The following is a 19783-nucleotide window of genomic DNA, read 5'->3' as shown; positions in this document are numbered from 1 at the left end:
AATAATAATAATAATAAAAAAAAAAAAACCAAAACAAAACAAATAAAAAAAAAATTAAAATAATAACAATAATTAATTGTATTTATATATTAAAAAAATATATATATTATATTATATATATATATATATATTTTTTTTTTTCTGTCTTTTATATATGTTATACAAATATATATGAAACTTGATGAATACATAAATATAGTACATATATATATATATTATATATATATATATATATATATATATATATATATGTAACACTTATGAAATATAAATTTCATTTTTTTATTAAACATTTTCCAACTCAAAATTATCTATATCAATTTTGTCATTCCAAACATCACTAATTGGTGGATCTTCGTCAGATAAATTAGGTTGTGGATATTGTTCACTACTTTTATGTGTTAAATTTTTTTTAATTTGCTCTTCATTATTTGAATTGTCCATAACATTTTGTGCTTCTATATTTGCATCATATTTATTGGTATCTTCTTCAGATATGTATAATTCACTATTATATGTAAGATCATTATATGTGTTCATATTATTATCACAAAAATTTTCATTTTTCAATATTTTTTCATTTCTATAACCTTTTAATTCATCATATATATGTTCATGTTGTTTATTAAGATGATATGGAGTTTCATAAGTAGTTGGAAAAACTGATTCCGTATTATTTTTATTATTTTGTTTATTATTATTTGATGTATCATTTTCATTCGTAGGAAAAAATTTTTTCATAAAGAAAGCAGTGGTTTCTTCTTTTGCTTTTTTATTTTCATTCTTCATATTTTTATCGAATAAATTTTTAATATCACAATCAGCTTTTACTACACTATTTGTACTATTTTGAGAACCCAATATTTCATTTTTACTATTCAAATTGTTACTATTATTTCTACTACTACTACTAATATTATTATTATTATTATTATTATTTTTTTTGCTTTTTTTTCCAAAGAAAAGATTGAAATATATATTTTTATTTTCACTAACTTCATCGTTTTGTGAAATATTTAAATTTTTGAATTGCTCATTTGATACAACATTCACATTTTTTATATCATCATCATAAGATACATTATCAGAATGAATATATTCTTTCTCCTCATTAATAGAAATATATGGATCTTTATTATCATATAAATTATCTCCTTCATCATAAATATTATTTTTCCTTTCATCATAAATATTATTTTTCCTTTCATCATAAATATTATTTTTCCTTTCATCATAAATATTATTTTTCCTTTCATCATAAATATTATTTTTCCTTTCATCATAAATATTATTTTTCCTTTCATCATAAATAACTTCTTTTTCATTATCCACAGTTACATATTGATCATTTACTTTTACATCATCATATTTTGGTTCATTTTCATTAAATGAATCATTTTTTAATACCACATTATCTTTCATATCATATTTAAAATTTTGTAATATGTTCATATTATTGTATAAAAAATTCTTGGCCATTCCTGTAACATCAACAACAGAATCAAAATTTGAAACTTCTTCTTTATTTTGCTCCCCCTGTTTAGAAATGTCATCTTGAATTTTCTTCTCTCCCGATGTTGCGAAGAATGCTTTATTTTGTAAATTTTTTTTCAAAGGATTTTCATTTATATATTTAAATGTATTTTCTAAAAAGTTGGATGAATTTCCTATTATACCTTTGAGCTCATTCTTTATATTATTTTCTAATGATGATAATTTGGATACATGTACATGTACTTTAGGAGGTAATACAATATTTTTGATCTGTTTCAATTCTATTTGTTTCTCTAAATTATGTATATTTTCTTTCAATATTTGTATATCCTTTTGATACCCTGCAATACAATCTTGTAAGTTTTCATTTATAAGTTGATATTTTTTAATTTTATAATTCTTTTCATTTATTATGAGATTTTTCTCTTTTAAAGTAGAAATTAATTTTTGTAGCTTAATTAAAATTTCATCTTTCTTTTGTATTTCTTTATCTAATTCTTCTTTTAGTAATAGTTGCGCTTTCATTAAACAATCTGATTGATTATTTAATAAGATATTGTACGCAAACTTTTCTTCTTCATCATATTCTTCTTCTTTTCTTTCATCAAAATATTTTCCCTTAGAATTATCAGATCTTTTTAGGTAACTATTATTTAAATGTTCCTTTTCCTCACCATAACTTTCCTTATTATTTTGTCTACTAGATAAATATAAATTATGTGTGAAATCATTTATTTTGTCATTTTTGTATTCATATTTTTTTAATTTATTTTCTAAAATATGTATATTTTCTTCATAATTTTTTATAATATTTAAGAAAAAAGAACATTTCATTTTATATGTCTTTAAAACAAGATATGAATTATTCATTTCGATATTATATGCTTTGAGTTGATTATTCAGATGTTCTTTTTCATTCTTTTCTAATTCGATATCTTCAATTAATTTTTTATTTTTATCTACTACTTCTTCTAAATGATTTTTTATTTCATAAATGTCATAACTATGTTTTTCTAACTTCTTTAAATCTTCTTCCATATTAGTTAAATCTTTTTTTAAAATATCATTTTCACTCTCTATTTTTAGCTTTTCATTTTTTAATAATTCCAACATTTTACTATTCTTATTATTTTCAATAATTAAATTTTCTATCTTTAAATTCTGCTCATGTAATTTTTTGCTGTTTAAGGAATATTCTTGTTCGTTGATTTGGATATTTGATTTTAAGTGTTGTATATTCTGTTCATTTTTTTCTTTACATATTTTTAAGTTTCCATATTCTTCATTTAATTGTTTGTTTGTATTTAATAATAAGTTGTAATCATTTTCTAGTTCGTTATAATTATTTATTATTTCTTGATTCTCTTTTTTGATGCAATTCATTTCTTCTTCTAATAACATAATTGTGTTTTCTAATGTTTGTATTTTGTTAGAATATATATGTTCATTCTTTTTATTATCATTTAATGAATTATTTAATTTTTTTTCAAATTGAAGAAGAACATCATTAGATTGATTTAATTTTACTTTATAATCATCATTAATATTTAAAAGATCGTTAATTTTATTTTCTAATTCTTCGATCTTTTTCACATCTTCAACGTTTCTAATTTCTTCAAACTTTTTTAATTCCTCACATGTTTTCATATTTTCTTCATGCATTTTTTGATTCTTTTCTTTCCATTCATTATTTTCATTTTCTAATTCATCTAACAAAGATTTGTATTCTTCCTCTTGTTTTATATATATTTCTTGTTCTTCTTTTAATCTTTCATATTTTTCTTTAATTGTATTATAATTATTTTTAAGTTCTTCACATTCTTTATTAGTAATTTTGTTGTGATCATTTAAATTATTAAAATTATGAGAATATTCATTAATAGTACTTTGAAGTTTTTCCTTTTCATTTCTTAGTTCTTCATTTTGTTTTTCATATTCGTGAATTTTGTTTTCCAATTTTTCTATATTATTTCCTTCGTTTTCTTCTTTGGTTTTTATTTCATTTCTTAATTCCTCAATCATACCTAAATAATATAATTCACGTTCTTTTAATTCATTTACTTTGTGTTCGTTTTCTTCATTTAATAAACTATCCTTTTCATTAAAATTTTTATCTCCATAATAATCATCACCAACATTTTCTATATGGTTTGTATTCATATTGTTTAATTTTTCTATGTATTTTATTACGTCTTCATCTTCATTAATGTTTAGTATCTTCTTAATTTGTAATAACATATTCATATGTTTATTATGATGCTCTTCATTATTTATATTAAATTCATCGTTTACTTCACTATACGAACTTTTTGATATAAGACACATGGGTACATTTTCATTATTTTGCTCATCTGGTTTATTAGTTGAAAAATTATTAAATAAATTATCTGTGTCACAAAATTCATGGACGTTTTTATTATCTACATGAATTTTAATATCCTCTTTTTGATCACAAATATTTTGCTCTTCAGAAATATTTTGTTCTTCAAAAATATTTTGTTCTTCAGAAATATTTTGTTCTTCAGAAATATTTTGTTCTTCAGAAATAATTTGTTGATCACATATATTTTGTTGATCACATATATTTTGTTGATCACATATATTTTGTTGATCATATATATTTTGCTGATCACATATATTTTGCTGATCACATTCATTTTGTTGATCAACAAAATTATATTTATTGTATTCATTTTGATAATCATATTTATTTATTTCATTATTTTCTAAGGAATTATTTTTACTCGTAATATCTTCTAAATTATTTGGTAAATCGAAAATTTCTTCTTCATCAAACCATTCACTTTGTTTAGGTTGAAAGTTAAATATTTTATCATTTTGATAATCTAAATAGGAAAAAAAAAAAAAAAAAAAAAAACCATTATATGAATATATATATGTATATATATGTGTGTATTTATGTATGTATTTATGTATGCATTTATGTATGTATTTATGTATGCATATATGTATGTATTTATGTATATGTTTCCCTTTCATTTTAATTACAAACCTGTATTCTTATTATTTGAGTTGTTCTGAATTAACACATCATCATTATCTATTATATTAAGGTCATCATCTATAATATTTATATCTGTGTCCCATATATTTTCTTTATCTATATTAATATCGTCATCTGAAACATTATCCGAAAAATCTAATTCTACATTAGATTTACGCCTGTGCTCTTTATCTATTCTATCCATTCTTTTTACAAAATTAAGGAAAATATAACATTCCTTTCTTACATTGAATAATTATATATATATATATATATATATATAAATATATGTATATGCTTATTTTATATAATTATACGCATATACATATATTTAATTTACTAATAAATGGAAACAAAAAATTTTTCTTTTATTTTTTTTCTTCTTCCATATTGTTACAAAAAATTAAAAGTTATAATTTTAAAAAAAAATATATTAACTCTTAACCAAAAATAAAAACACATATATATATAATTATATATATATATATATATATACTGTACTATTCCATCTATATAAATACATTAAAATGGATGTTATATTTTTCTTCCACTTTAATAATAAAAATAACATATATAATTATATATATATATATATTTTTTATTTATTTATATGGAATATAATATTTTATAAACAAACCCCCAAAAAAAAAAAAAAAAAAAAAAAATGTTTATAATAATAATAGTTTTATAGAATGGATTGAAAAAAAAAATTAAATAAATAATATTATATTACTCAGATTAAAACCGTGTATTGTATTATTTATAATTTAATCTTTACAAATATGGAAACGGATAAAATTAAAAAGATAAAGTAAAATAAAATAATAAAAATTATCGAATAAAAAAGATCAAATATAAAGAAATGAGTATATGAAAAAAAGTAAAATAAGAATTTCATATATGATAATAGGAAATTATTTACTAAATTCTAACAATTTTATCATTTAATATTTGTAAATTACGAAAAATAATATTATATAACGTATATAAGTATATAATTAATATATAAAAAATGAATAAATAAATGAAATTTTACAATTTTTTTCTCCTCTTTATAATAAAAATAATATCATAATATAAATGAATCGACTAATGTATAATATATATATATATATAATATTATAATATAAATCATACAATAACATTAATGCTTTTTTTCTTTTATATTAATTTAAAATTTTTTTTTTTAATTATATATTTTAAAAAAAAAATATATAATATTTTTTATTATATTCAAATATTTTTTATGTCATTAAAAAAATATATTATTATGTTTATTATATATATATATATATATATTATATCATAAAAATAATTATATTCTTTTATATTTATTCTCTTTATATTATAAAATTCTAAAAAAAAAAAAAATTATTTAAAAAAAAATCACAGTGAAATAAAACATTGTTTATTTTTATACGTATTTTTATTATATATTATAAAATTATACATATAATAAAATTTATTTATAAAAATAAAAAAAAATGTGATAATATATATATATATATATATATATATATATATATATATATGCAGAATAATATCTTTTAAATAATTTTTATATTATATTTTTCTTTTTTATTTTATATTTTTCTTTTTTTTTTTATATTTGTTTTATTTTATATTGTTTCCTAATATCCTATCATATAAAAGTCAATATCTATATATATATACACATAATTTTAAAGAGGCATATATTTTATATTTATTTTATTATATTTTTTTTTTCTTTCCGTCTTCCATTTATAATCATATTTTGTTATCATTATGCAACTTTTGAATTCTTAATTTATTATAAATCATATTATTATAATAATGTAGATGGTTTACATATATTACCACAAACGTGTATAATGCGAATTAGGAAATAAATATAATAAATAAATATTTTAAAAAAGCTTATAATTTTGAAGTGGAAATTATATATATATATATATATATATTCAAATAATTCTACTTTTCGTAAAGTTTATTTGTTATGTTTATTATTTTTGAATATCAAATAAAAAAAAAATGGTAAAAAACTAGAATGAATAAAAAAAAAAATGAGAATGTATTAGAAAAAAAATTCTAATAAATAAAAAAAAATTAGCAAATAATAATAATAAAACTAAAAATTAATCTAAAAATAAAACTATAACTTCAATTATAACTTCAATTATAACTTCAATTATAATTATAATTATATTATGATATCATATGTGTAGTTAAACAAATGTAACACATATTACGTATCAAAATAAAAAGAAAAAAAAATAGGAAAAAATAATTATGTACCAAAAATTTCATGAAATAAATGAAATAATATTTCATATAAGAAATAATATATACATAATATTTTCCAAGAATTCATTTTTTTTAATTTTATATTTATTGATTGTCTTTGTTTTTGTTTTTATTTTTTTGGTTAGCAACTTCTCAATTCTTTGTTGCATCTTTTTTATGTTTTTTCTCAAAACATTTAATTAAATCATCATATTTAGAATAGGTAACATATATAAGATCCTTCACAGTCAACTCATAAGATGATTCATTATTAGTTGAATCATTTGTGTTTGAACTTGTGTTTACAGGATTCTTTGGTTTTCTTCTATGTTCATATAAAACTTTCTTAAATTTTTTATCAAGTTTTATAATGTTTTCAACATTTTTCTTATTTTCTTCATATTTTTTCTTATCTGAAATTATGCTTCCATTAGGATCATAACTCATAAAACGTGCTTGGTTTAATATATCTTCATCATTTACATCTAAACTAAATTTTATTATTTTATGTTCTATTTCATTGTCTTCTTGTTCTTTAATAAACTTTTCAACAATTTTCTTATATTCTTCATTTGAATTATTCATGGAAATGTTTAAGGCTTCACATGATAATTCTTTGAAGAAACTAGAATGTAATAAAATATTATGAAAGAAAACAGATAAATCTTCATCCATAAAAGAAACAACAATTCCTTCTTCTTCACATATACACCTAATTAATGGATACTTACTAAATATACTATTAATAAATTGTAAAATGAATATACCAACCTCAAAATCCATATGTACCATTATATTAAATAATTGATATATTATTTTATATAATAAATCACTATTACTTGATTTAAAGTTAGTATAATTAATAGTGAAACTTTTCGTTTTTAACAATAAATCAACACTTTTTATTATCTTAACACTATATTTATACTTATGATATAATTGTTTTTCATTCTCTATTCCCTTGGTCAACCTTCTTTCTATATCATCTGAATCAGTACTATATTTGTATGCATCATTTTTCATAGAATTATACAAATCACTATTAAAAGATTCAGCATCGCTATCATTTGAAGATTTCTTATTTCCATTATTATTATTACCTCTTGTACCTTTATTAGTTGAGGAAGAATTAGTTGAGTTAGGGATATAAGAAAGATCTAATAACTCTAAAATTATATTACCTACCCATGAGCAATCAACATATATAGTATCATTCATCTTATTATATATTTCTAGATAAACGACTATACATATAATTCTTATTGTAGATGAAACGGTTTTGATTGCAGCAAGGTTTTTAATTTCAAATAATATATCATCCATGATAAATTTATTTATATACATCGAGTATCTAGATATAGCACGTAATGAATATTTTAATATTTTAGGAGGATGTTTTTCATATTCTTTTAATACACATAAATAAATTACAAATAAACGTTCCAATATTTTTTCTGCATGTACATCGACTACTTTTATATCGCCACCTATATTCATTTTTGCATTTAAGTCCGTGTTATTATCCCCATGTATATTTGTTGAATCATTTGCATATGTTCGTGCATTCGCCTTCTTTTCCTTTATATTTATATTAGAAAACACTTTTAACAAATTTAAGGAAATATTCTTTTCGTTATTAAAAAGAATATTAGAAAAATTGTCTACTAAGTTTAAAGTGAATAATAAGTTACTATCATTTCCTATAATTTCTTTTATTGTAACCACACATTTTGCACATAATATCTTAAATTTCTTTTTGTTCTTAATCTCATTAACATTACCTAATATATGCATATTACAGTTATATTTCTTATTACTATATACAGCAAGGTTCCCATAAATTATAAGGTATTGTAATAAATTTTCCTCCCTAGACAAATATAAATTTACGCCAACCAATTCACACAACAAATTAACGAATACAATAGGGTTAGTAGATATATTTTCTTTGAGTAATCTACAAAATCTTCTAAAAAATTTTACTATCAATTTTTCTACTTTGTTCACATTTTCTATTAGTTTCGAAAAATTCTTTGTTGGGTTCCCTGGTTTGTTGTTCGTGTGCATGTTATTATTTCCACGGGAAGCATTATCATTATTATCATTCTCTTCGTTTTTCTCTTCACTCATAATAATTTTATATGATGGCGTAATAGACTTTAATATAGTACATATAGATATACAACTTAGGATGTTGAGATTTGATATGTAGCGAAAATTTTTCTTAACAGCCTCTTCATTATATTCATCATGAGATTCTTGGTTCTTCTCATTCATATATTTTACGTTCTCATCTTCATGTTTAATTTCAGCATCCATTCTTCTTAACTCATACAAATTATTGTTAAGTTTTATATATAAAATTTCCCTTTTTCTTTTCAAACTCTCATAAAAAATAAAAAATAATAATTCAAGTTTCTCAACTTGAGTATTTGGATCTCCCATTATGCTGCTGGAGATAGCTGCAATCATGCTTTTTAAATCCTTATAATAATCCATCATAGAAGAAATTCTTTTCATTTCTTCATCTAATGCATTCTTTGTTCCTTGATTGCTTTTCTTATTAAAGTCATTATATTTTTCCATATTCTCCAACAACTTCTTCAAATTTAATACTTCTTTCTGTTTCTTTTTACTTAATTTGGTATCATCATCGGTATTCTCACCTTCAAATATTTCACGCCCTTCGTCGTATTTTAATGAACCGTTTCTTTGAATTTTTGGAAGGCTAAAATTTTCTCTATTCAACCTGAGAGTTACATCTTGGTTGAAAGTTCGAGTTCTCATTTCATATGGCTGTCCACCTTGATCTTTATCTTTCTCGTTTCCCTTATTTTTGTTATTATTCTTTTTAAAATCCATCTTTTTTTTTTTTTTTTTTTTTTTTTTTTGTATGTCAAGAACTGAACGTACAAACTTTGTAATATTGTTAAATAGTATTTTCTTAATACTCAGAAAAAAAAAAAAAAAAAAAAAAAAATACTTTTTTTGTTATTTTATATATTTTTTTTAATGTAATATGTATATAAATATAAAAGAAGTATAAAATGTAATATTATTAGTATAGAAATATAAAATTAACGTATAAAAAAAAAAAAATTAACCAATAATATATATATTATTATATATACATATATATATATATAAAAGTTTTTATGTTTTATTATTTTGTTAATTTTACTTTTTGATGTTGTGAAAAAAAAAGATATTTGTTTAAATCTAGATTACATTTTTAATGTTATCTTTGAAATATTTTTTTTTTAAATATTTTTCATATTAAGAATAAAAAAAAAAAAAAATAATAATAAAAAAAAAAATAAATAAAAAAAAAAAATTAATAATTAAAAAAAAAAATAAATATATTTTTATTATGTTTATATATATTTATAGAATATTTGTGAAAAGAAAAAAAAATTATTTGTTAATAAAAATGATTTTTATAAACATTTTAAGCTATTTATATATATATTTTTAAAATACGGTACATACACTTTCAATCAGTGTATGAACACTAAAAAATATTTATTTTTTAAATTGTCAAATTAAAAGTGAATACATATTATTTTTATAAGCAATATATATATATATATATATAAAAGAAATAATATTATGGTTATCTATAAAGACGTTTATAAATGTACATACACTTTAAAAGTTTTATTAAAAATTCTGTAAATTCAGAACATTAAATATGCATTCATAACTTATAGCAATAAGAAAGAAAAGCTAAAGGAATTATTTTTAAAAAAAAAAATTTTAAGTTTTAATTAATATAAAAAGGAAATATATAAATATATATATAAAATACATACATTATATATATATATATATATATATATATAATATGTTAATAAAGAAACAAAAACAAGGATTATAAAGAAAAAAAAAAAAAAAAAAAAAAAATTATTATAGTTAATTATTTTTATAACGAAAAAAAAATTATAAAAATAAATAATAGATTTTTTACACATAAATGTTTTAAAAAATACGAAATAAAAAGGATTCATCTTTTTTATTTATTTGATTATTTCTTTTTTTATATGGCTGTTTCACATCTTAAATATTCACCGATATCACTCTAAAAAGGAAACGAAGTTAATGTAAATATAAATATAAAAATAATACGTAATGAATAATATAAAATTTATAGACTAAAAAACATATAAAAAAATATATTCTTTAAATAATATTTTATAAAATATAAGACATATATATATATATATATATATATATTATATCATATAATATATATATATGTTTAATTATTATAATATAGTAAACATATATAATACTTTTAAGATATTTATAAATACATAATTTTAAATTTATATTTTTTTTATATAAATATATATTTATATACCTGATGAATTAATACAGTATCCGTAACGTTTAAGATTTTAATATCTTGTGTGTTTCGTACTGATATACCGAAACCTATAGGGTTATCATTCATAGACAAAACCATTATCCCATCTCCTTTTTTTATGTTATCACTAATTTTTAATAAATGGCTCTACAAAAAAAAAAAAAAAATATACACACATATATATATATATATATATATATATAAAGTTAGAAACTATAACGTTTCACCATAATATTTTCATATTATTCAGGATATCTTTCAAGTTCTTAATATTAACCTTTAACACATTATTTCCAAATAAAAAGTTCTTTTCCCCTGATTCTTTTAACCAAATTTTATGAATGCAAAACTGGTTTAAAAATGATATAGCTGTTATTTTTATGAAAAAATTATTCGTCTTGGTAAATTTTCCCAAGCATATTCCCATAGATATCTAAAACAACGTAAACAATAAAAATAAATAAGTGAAATATAATATAATATAATATAATATAATATAATATAATATAATATAATATAATATAATATAATATAATTAGTTCAAATATATATATATATATATATATATATATATAATCTTTATACAAATATATAATTATGAATGTACATAAATACATTTCAGTATATTTTTACCAGTGAATTTTTATTTAATGATTCAGCTTGTTTGGCCACGTCAGCTCTACAAATTAAAAAAGATATATGGCATAAAAATAAATAATTATATATATATATATATACATACAATACATTTATTCGCTTTATAATTTTTTTGTTGTACCTAACAAAATATACGTTTGATCTATGCAATCTTAATATATATTCTTCGTTACTATAAGACAACATTGTTAACAGATTATTTCCAACACTAAAAAAAATAATAAGAAAATAAAATAAATATAATTATTATATATATATATATATATATATATATATATATATATATATATCACCCTTTTGTATAAAATAAAAAATCTCTTATTTTATTTTTTTTCATGATATATATCATATATTCATATTTCATAATATGTTGAAATCGTGATTTTTTTTTGAAATTACAATTTGGAAAGTTTCTTAAAAACAATCATAGTCTCCTGATCATTTAAAGGCCTCATTTTGAAAAAAAGAATTTACCAAATTTTTTTATGTTATGTTATTTTATTTTAATTAATTAATTAATTAGATATATATAAATAAATATATATATTATATATATATTTATTTATTTAAATTTTTTGTTATATTAAAGGAAAAACATTATATAAATGATGATAATATAATAATTATATGTATATTATATATATATAATAATATATATATATTTAATATTTGTTAATTATTATTGTTTTTTTTCTATACAATTAATTATCATGGAATTAAATTTTATACACAAAAAAAATTACTATATTTATTTACTTGTATTACTTTCTATAACGTTTCATAATTATTAATATATATCCTTATAATTTTATTCTATTATTATTCTTTTTTCCCCTTTATTTTTTTAATGAATAATTATTTTACAATCTTTCATTATGTACTTAACATTTTTTCTGTAATATATATTTATAAATAGATGAACAAAATTATATTTATATATACAAATGTAATCTAATGAAAAATTAATAACAAATATTATTATAGAGAACTTTATATATGTATATAAATAAATAAAATAAATAAATAAATAAATAAATATATATATATATATATATATATATATATATATATATATATTATATGTAGATTATCTTCATTTTTTATATATTCATTTATTTGTAATAAAAAATATATATATATATATATAATATTTGTAAGTATTAAATTATGTAATATTTATATTATACATATAATATATTATATATGTGCTACCGATTCAATATAAATTATAATATATAAATTAATATAAAGACAAATGGAGAGTATAAATCATGCTAATACTTTCTTTTTATATATTCCTTAAAAATAAACGAATAATCTATGAGATCAAAATAAAGTAAAAGTTATTATTAATTTGTTAAAAATATATAATAAACCCTTTTCTTCTTAATAATATGAAGAACAAAGATTCTCTATTGTAATTTAATATGAATTTAAGGTTATAGTAATTTATAAGAAAAAAAAAAAAAAAAAAAAAATGAAAAATATTTATATAAAAAAAATAATAATGTTCCTCTTTTTCATTTCTTAATGTTATAAAATGGGATTCAATAGGAAATTTATATATAAAATTTCAGCAGATCAAACCATAAGAAATTTCTACTTATTTATTATATAATTGTCTAGCCATATATTATATATATATAATATATCACTATCCATTTATAGTAGTTTATCAAAACAATTTATATATTTCTTTTATTTATATTCTTTTTTTTTTTTTTTTTTTTTTTTCTGGCATTCCTTCTCTCTATATCATGTGCAAAAATATATATCCTTTTAGACATTTTTCCTCCTGTAAAAAAGAAAAAATAAAATATTTTTTAACTGCATATTATTATAACTTTATGAATAAAAAATATCTTATACATAGCTAGACAGACAGGATTATATTAAAATATTGTCCATATTTTATAAATAAAAGCTTTATCAAAATATTGATTATATTTTATAGAAATATAGAATATGAAAAATATAAAACATTATATATGAAAATACGCTCATATGTTATCATATAAATATTTATTACATATAGAAGTGTGTTATGTCTTATTTCTTCTTATTGCTCTCGTTGAAAAATTTTAATTTTTTAATTTTTTAATTTTTTTTTCTACTATTTTATTTTTTTTTATGCTTTTTATTTATATTTTTTTTTTTTTTAGCAATGAAATAATATTTCACTATGTTGCCACAAATAACTACAATGGAGAATTACGAAAAATTATTTGAACTGATGACATTAGACGATGATAATGCCTATAGTATAATAAAGAGTAGTGAAGAAACAAGAATAAAGAAAATATTGTACAAATCTAAACATGACCCTAACTTACTTCCAAGTTATTCTACATTTAATTTAAGAGGAAAGCGATATAATGTATCTAACCCCACGGGAGAATTAATTAAAAAGGTATCCGTTCAGAAAAGAATAGAAGAATTACAAACTAGTTGTGAAAAAAAAGTTTTGAAAAAAGGAGAAAAAAATCAAATGATAGCTTCTTTAAATGAAATAAAAAAGAAAAACCCAAGTTTGTTAACAGTGTCAAAGAAAAAGAAAAAATATAAAGATCCTTTACCTGATCGTAATGATATACCCTTAATGAATATTACAGAAGATATCGATTATATATATGATAATGCTGTGCAAGTAATTAATTCAAAACCTGTTGAGAAAAAGAAAAAAAAAGGAAAAGTTTTAATCGACGATGATCCTTTAAGTAAAGAAGATTATGGAAAGATTAGTCCTTATCTTATAAAAATTAAGGACGAATTAAAAGAAAAAGAAAATTTAAAAAAACAAGATATTATTGATGAGGAAAAAATTACTAGAGAAATAAAAGAAAAAAGAGATTACTTATTAGCAGAATTAAAAAATAAATATAATGAAATTAATAAAGAATACTTAAAAATATCACATGTAGTTGATATTAATTCAGTCAGAAAATTGAAGAAAAAAGAAGGTTATGAAAAACAGCTGAACCAATTAGAAAAAGATATATTAAAACTAGAAAATCAAACTTATTAGAAAATATATCGTATAAAAATATTTTAATATTTAAAATTTATTTTAAATCATTCTATTTATTATTTGATTATTTTATAATTTTTTTTTTTTTTTTTTTTTTTTTTTTTTATGATATAATTTTTTTGTAATTAAATATTTTGTTTTCTTATTTATTCATATTATGAGAATATCTACATATGTGCATAAATATATGAATGATCTTATACTTAAAAGGAAAACATATGTTATATGACACCAAAAGATGAATATTATTATGAAATTAAATATATATATGTATAAAATATTACTCTCGTTATCTTTTTTTTATATTTTTTTAAAAAAAAAAAAACAATTCAATATATACAATAATTTGATATATATATATATATATATATGTTCTAGTTATATAAAAAAAAATTAATAACAAAAAAAAAAATAATATCGTATGAGAGGATAATAATATAATCCTTACAACAAAATGACAATATATGTATTTGTGTGTGGAAAGAACAAAATATATAATATATATATTATAATCCTCATATCAATAATATTGGACCATTCACATCAATTGTTTTATCATTTTTCAATCCATTAATATCTACACAAGCAAATAATATATCCACACACATATATATATATATATATATTTATAAATATGATTATAACTTTACAATACCATATTATATATATTCTGTATTTTACCTGACACCTTTTTTCTCAAAATATTGTTATTTTTTTCTTCATATAAATTTTCAACAGGTGCTATATCATTCTACAAAGAAATAATATATATATATATATATATATTTAATATCCCAATTTTCAAATATACAACAGTTTTTATGTTTTTTTATTCCTATTATTTTATTTTATCCTTTTATAATATAAATGTTTCTCTTTTCTCTCCTATACATTATTATCATCTATTAAGAAAAAAGACAAAAAATATATGTTAAACAAAAACAAGTAATCATTTTTTTTAACTTGTATGTTTTTATTAATATATCAAGTGACCGCACCTATAATGTAGAATTCCTTATAATATTTTCGAAGCAATATTGATTTATCTTTTTGAATTTCTAAAAAATATACATTGAAAAGAAGAATGAAAAATACATTTACTTTATGAAAGATATAAATATATACTTTTATATATTTATTTATTTATATTAATATTATATAATTTTTATTGCACAAATATGGTAAAATAATAATGGTTATAATTCTTCCCATGATACAGAAAAAAAAAAAAAAAAATAATAAAATATGAGGAATATATTATATATATTTTATACCTGATGCTATAAAAATCTTTAACTTTTCTTTTAATTTTGTGAATTCCTTATTAGACACCTGCCATCTTTTAAAATTTGTAGAATAAATTATATAGATATAAATAATAAAATTTATTTTGATTATATAAATATATAATATTTCAATTTATAAAATATCTATTTTTTTATTAAATATATATATTCTCAACCTTCTTAATGGTATCATCTCATAATTAATTAAAGGTATGTCATTTGTTCTCTGAAGCAGAACAGTATTTTTAAAAATACAGTAAAATAAAAAGAACAATATAAGTTTCATTATATTTCTATTTTTATTTCTACTCTATACTTTTTTTCTTTTGTTTTTTTTTTTTTTTATTTCCCTGATATAATCTATATTTTAATAATATTTATTATATATACAAAATTGTGAATATAAAAATATATCATTAATATTAAGAAATGATAAATGATACTAATACGAAGTATATGAATACACACATATTTTTAATGAAATAATATAATTTTTTAGGTATAATAAGAATATAATTACTATATATATATATATATATATATATATATATATATATATATGTATATATAAATGTATATGGTTGGTATATAATATATTCCTTTGAGGTGTATATACGAATTATCAATATATTGCAAATGTGAAATGAAAAAAAAAAAAAATTATAATAAAAACTTATATAAGGCATATTATATATATATATATATTTATATATTCTATGCAAGAATATATAAAAGTATCTATTCTCAGGAAATTTCCTAAAAGTGGTATTATGTAATATGTTGTAATGTAATACCTGTGAAAATAATGTATTGTACCAGTTTTAATAAAAAATAACTCCATTAATTCTTTATAATTAAGATGAAATATATTAGGATATAATCCTATATAATAAATGAGCCACAAATATATATATATATATATATATGTTTATATTTAACAACACATAAATATTATCATTTTTATCACCATAAAACTAGATGATGAAATCACCAAAATAAGTAAATTTATAAATATAGGTATTATATTTCCTTTTTTTTTTTTTTTTTTGTATATGTATATGATCAAGTGTGTTCCTTTATTTTTTAATCAGAGATAGAACTGAAAAATATATATTTTTCCCCCCCATTATATTAAATGTATATTATCATGTGTAGGAAATTTTTTTTTTTATTTATTCTTTTAAAAGACGTAGAAGAAATTTTATATCAGCATATATTTAAATTAAATTATGAAAATTTATAATTAGATATATGTGTTCAACATTTGATTTATAAATATTAATAAAAAGAACACTCATACGAAATTATATAAAAAAAAAATAATACATAAATAAAACATTATAATAGAAAACAATATTCAATAAAATGAATTGAAAAATAGGATTGCAATTTTTTCAATTTTTTTTATTTTTAATATGGTCTTCCTTTAGACATTCAAAATAATATATATTTTTTTAAAATGGAATAAACTTTTTTCTAGGTGTTTTCTTCTTTTCTTTTTAAAAAATGAAATCATTTTAAAATATATATATTTTTTTTAAATAATGATATTATATGGAATACCACATATTACATATATATATATATATATATATATATATATATGTGGCCATTAAAAAAAAGAGAAATGAAGAAGGAATGTTTTTTTATAAATATATATTTTTTGATTTAAAATATTTAAATATTTTGTCAAAAGAGTATACTTATTATATATATATATATATATATATATATGATTAATAATATTCTATTTAGGAAAATATAAAATTTTTAAGTACAAATAATTTTTTTTAAATCCATATATTTTCAGAATATATAGAGAATTAATATATATATATATATATTTTATTTACCTTGATACTATATTAATATAAGTATTTTCTTTTTTTTTTTTATGTACATATATTCGTTAAAATATATATATAATTTTAGTTACATAAGAGTTTTATATAATTAAATAATATTTTATATAATAATAATTATTTATATAAAATGTATATTTTAAAAAAAAATTCGAATTATACAAGATATTTTTTTTCTATGTATATTATATATATTATATATAATACATATATAATTATTAATTTTTTTTCTTATTTATATATGAGTTATACACCTTTAAGCCCCTATAATACATTAGTGAAATAGTTGCATTGCTGTGTATGTAATAAAAAAAAAAAAAAAAAAAAAAAAAATTAAATAAATAAATATAAGATAAAAGAAAAGAAAAATATATATATATATATATATATATATATTATAAAAGAATGTTCTTATTATTTTATAAAGTGTGTAATATTTATAATGTAATATTATTTAATTTTTAGGATATGTTACATAAGAAGTTATTTGATTATATCAGTGTTAATGAAGTTTATTTTATTTTTTTTTATCTTTATACGCAGATTTATGCAATAATACATATTAACAGTTTATCTATGGATTGGTTCTTATTTATTAAAAAGAAATAATTGTAAATAAGTAAATTTATTTTACCACTCAGTTATATGTTTTGTGATTATATTAGGAAAAAAAAAAAAGATAATCAATGAATAAAATAAATAAATTAAATAAAAAAAAAATCCTATTCATATTATACTGAGCCGCATATATATATATATATATATATATATTAATATATTTATATATTTATAATATATAGATAATATATGCATATTAATAAAACTGTAAAATATATTTATTATATATATAATAATACACTTAAGATTTTTATAAATATATAAGCATTTGATGTGTGTACATTTTTCATAAATGCTTTTAAATAGAAATATATTTTTTGAACCTTAATATATTATTTTTTCTTATATTTTATTAATATATTTTTTAAAATATGTTTAATATATATTTATATATATTAACAAAAAAAATAAAAAATAAAAAATAAAAAATTTTTAAGTATATTTTTATAATCAAAATTTTAAAAAGAATTTTACAGAAAACATATTTTTATAATGAATGTTCTTTTATAAAATAATAAATGAGTACATATTTATTTACATATATTACATTTATATGTATAATTTTATATACAATATAAGGTAAATATAAGATATCTTCTTTCATTTTTTTTTTTTTTTTTTTTTTTCCAAACAAAAAAGAATGGATAAACATTTTCATCGTGTGAACAGGAAATTATTATATGATACATTATAATATATTCAAATATATGTAATATTCTTTTTTTTTTTTTTTTTTTTTTTTTCCAAACAAAAAAGAATGGATAAACATTTTCATCGTGTGAACAGGAAATTATTATATGATACATTATAATATATTCAAATATATGTAATATTCTTTTTTTTTTTTTTTTTTTTTTTTTCTTTGCTTATATAATTTTTTTGGATTTTCTAATTTTACTGTTTTATCAGAATTATATATGTAATGATGTTTAAATGATTTTTTCTAATGTTATTTGTTTATATCATTCTTTCTTATCATTTCTTTTATTCCTTTATTTACCTTTATCCCTTAATTGATTTATTTACATTTTTTTTTTTTTTTTTTTTCATATTTCATTTAATATTCTATATATTATAATATAGCTAATTATATATATAAGTATACAAATTTACATACATTTGTAATATTAACTAGCATATAATGTACTTTTAATAACAAAAAAATAGGTAGCTATAAATATAATACTTCATAAATATGTACGT

General features: G+C 17.7%; 5 protein-coding genes across 5 annotated transcripts; 1 reads left to right on the top strand and 4 right to left on the bottom strand.

Annotated features, from left to right (window-relative positions):
• Positions 1-285: 285 nt before the first annotated feature.
• Positions 286-4703, bottom strand: PF3D7_1466900 (conserved Plasmodium protein, unknown function; the record flags this gene model as incomplete). Its single annotated transcript, XM_001348775.2, has 2 exons — positions 286-4340; positions 4508-4703. The coding sequence occupies 2 exons, from the start codon at positions 4701-4703 to the stop codon at positions 286-288; spliced, it is 4251 nt and encodes a 1416-aa protein (XP_001348811.2).
• A 2213-nt stretch (positions 4704-6916) lies between these two features.
• PF3D7_1466800 (conserved Plasmodium protein, unknown function) lies at positions 6917-9625 on the bottom strand (the record flags this gene model as incomplete). Its single annotated transcript, XM_001348774.1, has 1 exon — positions 6917-9625. One exon carries the CDS (start codon positions 9623-9625, stop codon positions 6917-6919), a length of 2709 nt encoding a protein of 902 aa, XP_001348810.1.
• Positions 9626-10799: 1174 nt separating this feature from the next.
• On the bottom strand, positions 10800-12241 carry PF3D7_1466700 (60S ribosome subunit biogenesis protein NIP7, putative; the record flags this gene model as incomplete). Its single annotated transcript, XM_001348773.2, has 6 exons — positions 10800-10841; positions 11124-11276; positions 11407-11562; positions 11763-11808; positions 11908-11994; positions 12186-12241. 6 exons carry the CDS (start codon positions 12239-12241, stop codon positions 10800-10802), a joined length of 540 nt encoding a protein of 179 aa, XP_001348809.2.
• A 1727-nt stretch (positions 12242-13968) lies between these two features.
• PF3D7_1466600 (enkurin domain-containing protein, putative) lies at positions 13969-14811 on the top strand (the record flags this gene model as incomplete). Its single annotated transcript, XM_001348772.1, has 1 exon — positions 13969-14811. The coding sequence occupies one exon, from the start codon at positions 13969-13971 to the stop codon at positions 14809-14811; it is 843 nt and encodes a 280-aa protein (XP_001348808.1).
• Positions 14812-15329: 518 nt separating this feature from the next.
• PF3D7_1466500 (conserved Plasmodium protein, unknown function) lies at positions 15330-16386 on the bottom strand (the record flags this gene model as incomplete). Its single annotated transcript, XM_002585431.1, has 6 exons — positions 15330-15391; positions 15496-15565; positions 15706-15716; positions 15813-15872; positions 16089-16153; positions 16277-16386. 6 exons carry the CDS (start codon positions 16384-16386, stop codon positions 15330-15332), a joined length of 378 nt encoding a protein of 125 aa, XP_002585477.1.
• Positions 16387-19783: the final 3397 nt, after the last annotated feature.

Source organism: Plasmodium falciparum (genome assembly GCF_000002765.6).
Source record: "Plasmodium falciparum 3D7 genome assembly, chromosome: 14".
In the NCBI taxonomy this organism is placed as follows: Eukaryota; Apicomplexa; class Aconoidasida; order Haemosporida; family Plasmodiidae; genus Plasmodium; species Plasmodium falciparum.
The sequence above is the reverse complement of the archived record's forward strand: the minus strand, read 5'-3'. Positions and strand labels throughout refer to the sequence as shown.